The 3619-nt window shown below is 37.3% G+C and overlaps 1 protein-coding gene across 1 annotated transcript; it reads left to right on the top strand.

Annotated features, from left to right (window-relative positions):
* The first annotated feature begins 260 nt into the window (after positions 1-260).
* On the top strand, positions 261-1355 carry LOC112997814 (uncharacterized). Its single transcript, XM_026123898.1, has 2 exons — positions 261-1049; positions 1164-1355. Exons 1-2 carry the CDS (start codon positions 261-263, stop codon positions 1353-1355), a joined length of 981 nt encoding a protein of 326 aa, XP_025979683.1.
* Positions 1356-3619: the final 2264 nt, after the last annotated feature.

Below are 3619 nucleotides of genomic sequence, written 5' to 3'. Positions count from 1 at the left end.
ATGCTGGTGAGCAGAGAGATGCTGGTGGTGAAGAGAGAGATGTTGCTGATAGTGAGGAGGAAAAGGAAGTTGATAGTGATGAGTGGTTTATAAATTTCTCTTGTATGATGAATGGAGTTGAAGCTGAAGTTGAGACAGATGGTTATCATTCAGAGGAGCTTAATATCCCCATTAGTAGTGATGATGAAGATGAGGATGTTGAAGTTTATCCTTAATATAGTCAAAGTAGTGGAGTTGGTGAACAGAAGTTGGAATTAGGGATGGAGTTTGGTACTCTAGATGAATTTAAATCTGCCTTGAGGGAGTATAGCATATTGATGGGCAGGGAGTTCAAGTGGAAGAAGAATGATAAACAGAGGGCTAGAGCAAAATGCAAGAAGGCATTTTGTGATTGGGAAATCTACTGTGCAAAGAATGAAGTTAGAAACTCTTTTCAAATAAAGACATTTAAGCATAACCATAATTGCTGTAGAGAAGTGAACAACAAACAAGCAAATAGACAGTGGGTGGCCAGTAAACTTGAGGGCAAACTCAGAATGCAGCCAACCCTTAAATGTGTTGAAGCTTTGGAATATTTCAAGCAAGAGTTTGGAGTGCACACTGAAGTTACAAAGATGTGGAGAGCCATGAAAGAAGTAAAGCAACTAGTGGAAGGGAATGAGAGGAAACAATATGCCAAAGTATTTGATTATGCACATGAATTATTGAGGAGCAATCCTGGATCAACAGTTAAGATCAACACAATGCCAAGTCCAGAAGGTCCACCACAATTTCAAAGGCTATATATTTGTCTTGTTGGCTGTAAGAAGGGGTTTGTTGCTGGATGTAGACCATTCATAGGTCTAGATGGATGTTTCCTAAAGAGTGCATTTGGAGGAAACTTGCTCTCTGCTGTTGGGCTTGATGGCAATAACAACATCTTTGTTATTGCTTATGCTGTTGTGGACATTGAGAACAAAGACAATTGGAAATGGTTTTTAACTTTGTTGCATGAAGATCTTGGGGATTACATACAAAATTGGTGGAATTTCATGTCAGACATGCAAAAGGTATGACATGGTGTGATTTGCAATTGTTATCATAAGTTAGGTATTTAATTGAAGTTAATGACATAAGTTAGGGACTAGTCCAGAAGTATTTACTACTTTGCTGCAATTTTTCAGGGACTTATTCCAGCTTTACAGGAAGTCATGCCTGGTGCACCTCATAGATTCTGTGTCTTGCATCTTTGGAAAAATTTTACAAAGCAATGGAAAAGCAAGGAACTTAAAGAAATTGTGTGGCAATGTGCAAAATCCACTATTGTTGCTGAGTTTGAAGGCCATATGGCCCATTTGAAGACAATCAACTACTAGGCTTGGGAGTATTTGAATAAATGGCCCAAACAAGCATGGACAAAAGCCCACTTTAGTACAATACCCAAGGTGGACAATATATGCAACAACACTTGTGAGGTATTCAATTCCAGAATTCTGCAGTATAGATGCAAGCCTATTATCACAATGCTTGAAGAAATTAGAAGTTATATTATGAGAACCATGGCTGCCCGCAAGATTAAACTTTCTGGAAAGCCTGGACCATGTCAGCAAAAAAACAATTACAATATTAGCCACTACCATATCAACCACTTCCTACTACAAAAGCTGCTATTACAAAAGCAAAACAACAATTACAATATCAGCCACTTCCTACTACAAAAGCTGCTATTACACATTTTACCTAAAATACATTCCCCCTAAAACTAACATTACAATTAAAAATGAAAAACCTAGCAACACAATGTTAAATTTCTCATTTTCTTCTGCAAAGCTTCAATTTGTAGCCTCAAATCAGCCACTACCATTGTTTCTCTTGAGACAGAAGATGAATTAGAAAGTTGGTTTTCTTCTTCAACCCATTGAAAAAATTGACAGTTATCTGGGTCTGTTTGGGGTAATGCACAAGTATAGAATAACCTTCTTGGGTTCCTCCTTGTTCTTGCAGTTCGAATAGCTGCACGTCTTCCATGGTGGCATTGTCGAATGAAACTACCAGAAAATGCACAACAACTGCCACTTGCAGACATGGAGAAATCAAGTGAACAAGCAGCAGCGACTGAGCCTCAGAGTAGAAGAAGAAGAAGCGACTCAGCGTGGGAAACCAGCTTCGTAAACCCTAATTTATTTGGGGAAGAAGAAGAAGCAACCTTGCGTGAGAGAGAATTTATAGATGCAAACCTCAGTGCCACGTTGGATAGTCTACGTGGCACTGAATTGCCACCTATACACCTCACTAACGCCGTCACCTGAGAATTTAACGACAGGGACTATTTTGCAAAACTTATGTAAAGTTAGGGACTATTATGAATTAAAATTTAAGTCAGGGACTAATATGCAAACTGGTTACAATCTCAGGGACTAAATTGCCTATTCACTCTCCACAATGGCATAAAAATTCATTATTGTACAACTAATTTGAAAGAGAGCATCTCTTGGTAAGTCCAAAAATGTTAAACATCTCTTATCATTTGGAAAAGAACTAACTAATCCTTTTTTTTAGGATCAACAAACAAATATTTCATTACATAATAATATAGTAGGTACAAGTGATACCTCAACTAGCAGCAATTATTAAAAGCCATTTAAGACCACCCACCAGTTACATGCCTATATTAATTTATTGTCCCCGACATGCATTACAAACCCATGAATATGCAATCCCCTCACCTTTCCCACTACAACTCACATCAGTAGCCCATTATCCGTGAACCCCTCCATTCAAATAAATTCATAATTACATCACATTGGTTATACAATAGCTCAAATTCATATACCACTCATAATAGGAGAATGATAAATTTTTTACCTTTGCCTTCAACCATGACTAGCTCCTAAACCAAATTTGCTTAATTGTACTATCAAAATCCAGTCTTTCCCCCTTGAAAACCATTCTATTTTGGTGGCACCAAATAGTCCAAACTGTTGAGCACCAAACCACTCTCCAAATATCATACTGCTTCTTCCCTAACCAAAAAAAAAAAAAAAGCATCAAGAAATGTGCTTTAGGATCATAGTATTGTACCTGTTGAATTCCAAGCAAATTGTAACATTTTTGCTATACTTTAAAAGCAAATTTACACATGAAGATTAAATGTGAAGCATCCTCCTCCAAAGTCAAACACATCGGGCATGCAGTATCTTACACAATGATATTCCTACGACCAAGGTTGTCTCGAGTAGGCATCATATTTTTGGATAGTCACCACACAAACACAGCTACATTTGGGGAACTTACAAAGCCCAAAGACATCCATAGAAAAAACATCAATGGAGCCATTGGATACAATTAAGAAGTTGTATACTTCCTTAATCGTGTAAAACCCTATTGATCCATTTTCCATTGCAAACAATCTTGAGCATCCATTGTTATGCTAACCCGCTAGCTCCAACTCCTCCAAAAAATTATTCCTCATAGGAATTTCCCATTCAAACCATTGCCTTCTCCAACTAAGTCCTTGTAACTAGGAAAGAAACATTTTTTCATGCAAACAAGATCCAACATTGACGAATGATCGAGAATCAAATATTGTGACAAATCTACAAAAGATTTTTTTTCTAGGCCTAGAATCAAATATTGCATT

This window comes from Glycine max, chromosome 9 (genome assembly GCF_000004515.6).
Source record: "Glycine max cultivar Williams 82 chromosome 9, Glycine_max_v4.0, whole genome shotgun sequence".
NCBI classification, from domain to species: Eukaryota; Viridiplantae; Streptophyta; class Magnoliopsida; order Fabales; family Fabaceae; genus Glycine; species Glycine max.
This window is presented reverse-complemented; position numbering and strand designations above follow the sequence as displayed.

Excerpts from the sequence above, each read along its gene's own strand:
- LOC112997814 (XM_026123898.1), top strand. The coding sequence starts at position 261 with ATGGAGTTTGGTACTCTAGATGAATTTAAATCTGCCTTGAGGGAGTAT. Across the intron at positions 1,050-1,163 it reads TCATGTCAGACATGCAAAAG|GGACTTATTCCAGCTTTACA; the intron begins GTATGACATGGT and ends GCAATTTTTCAG.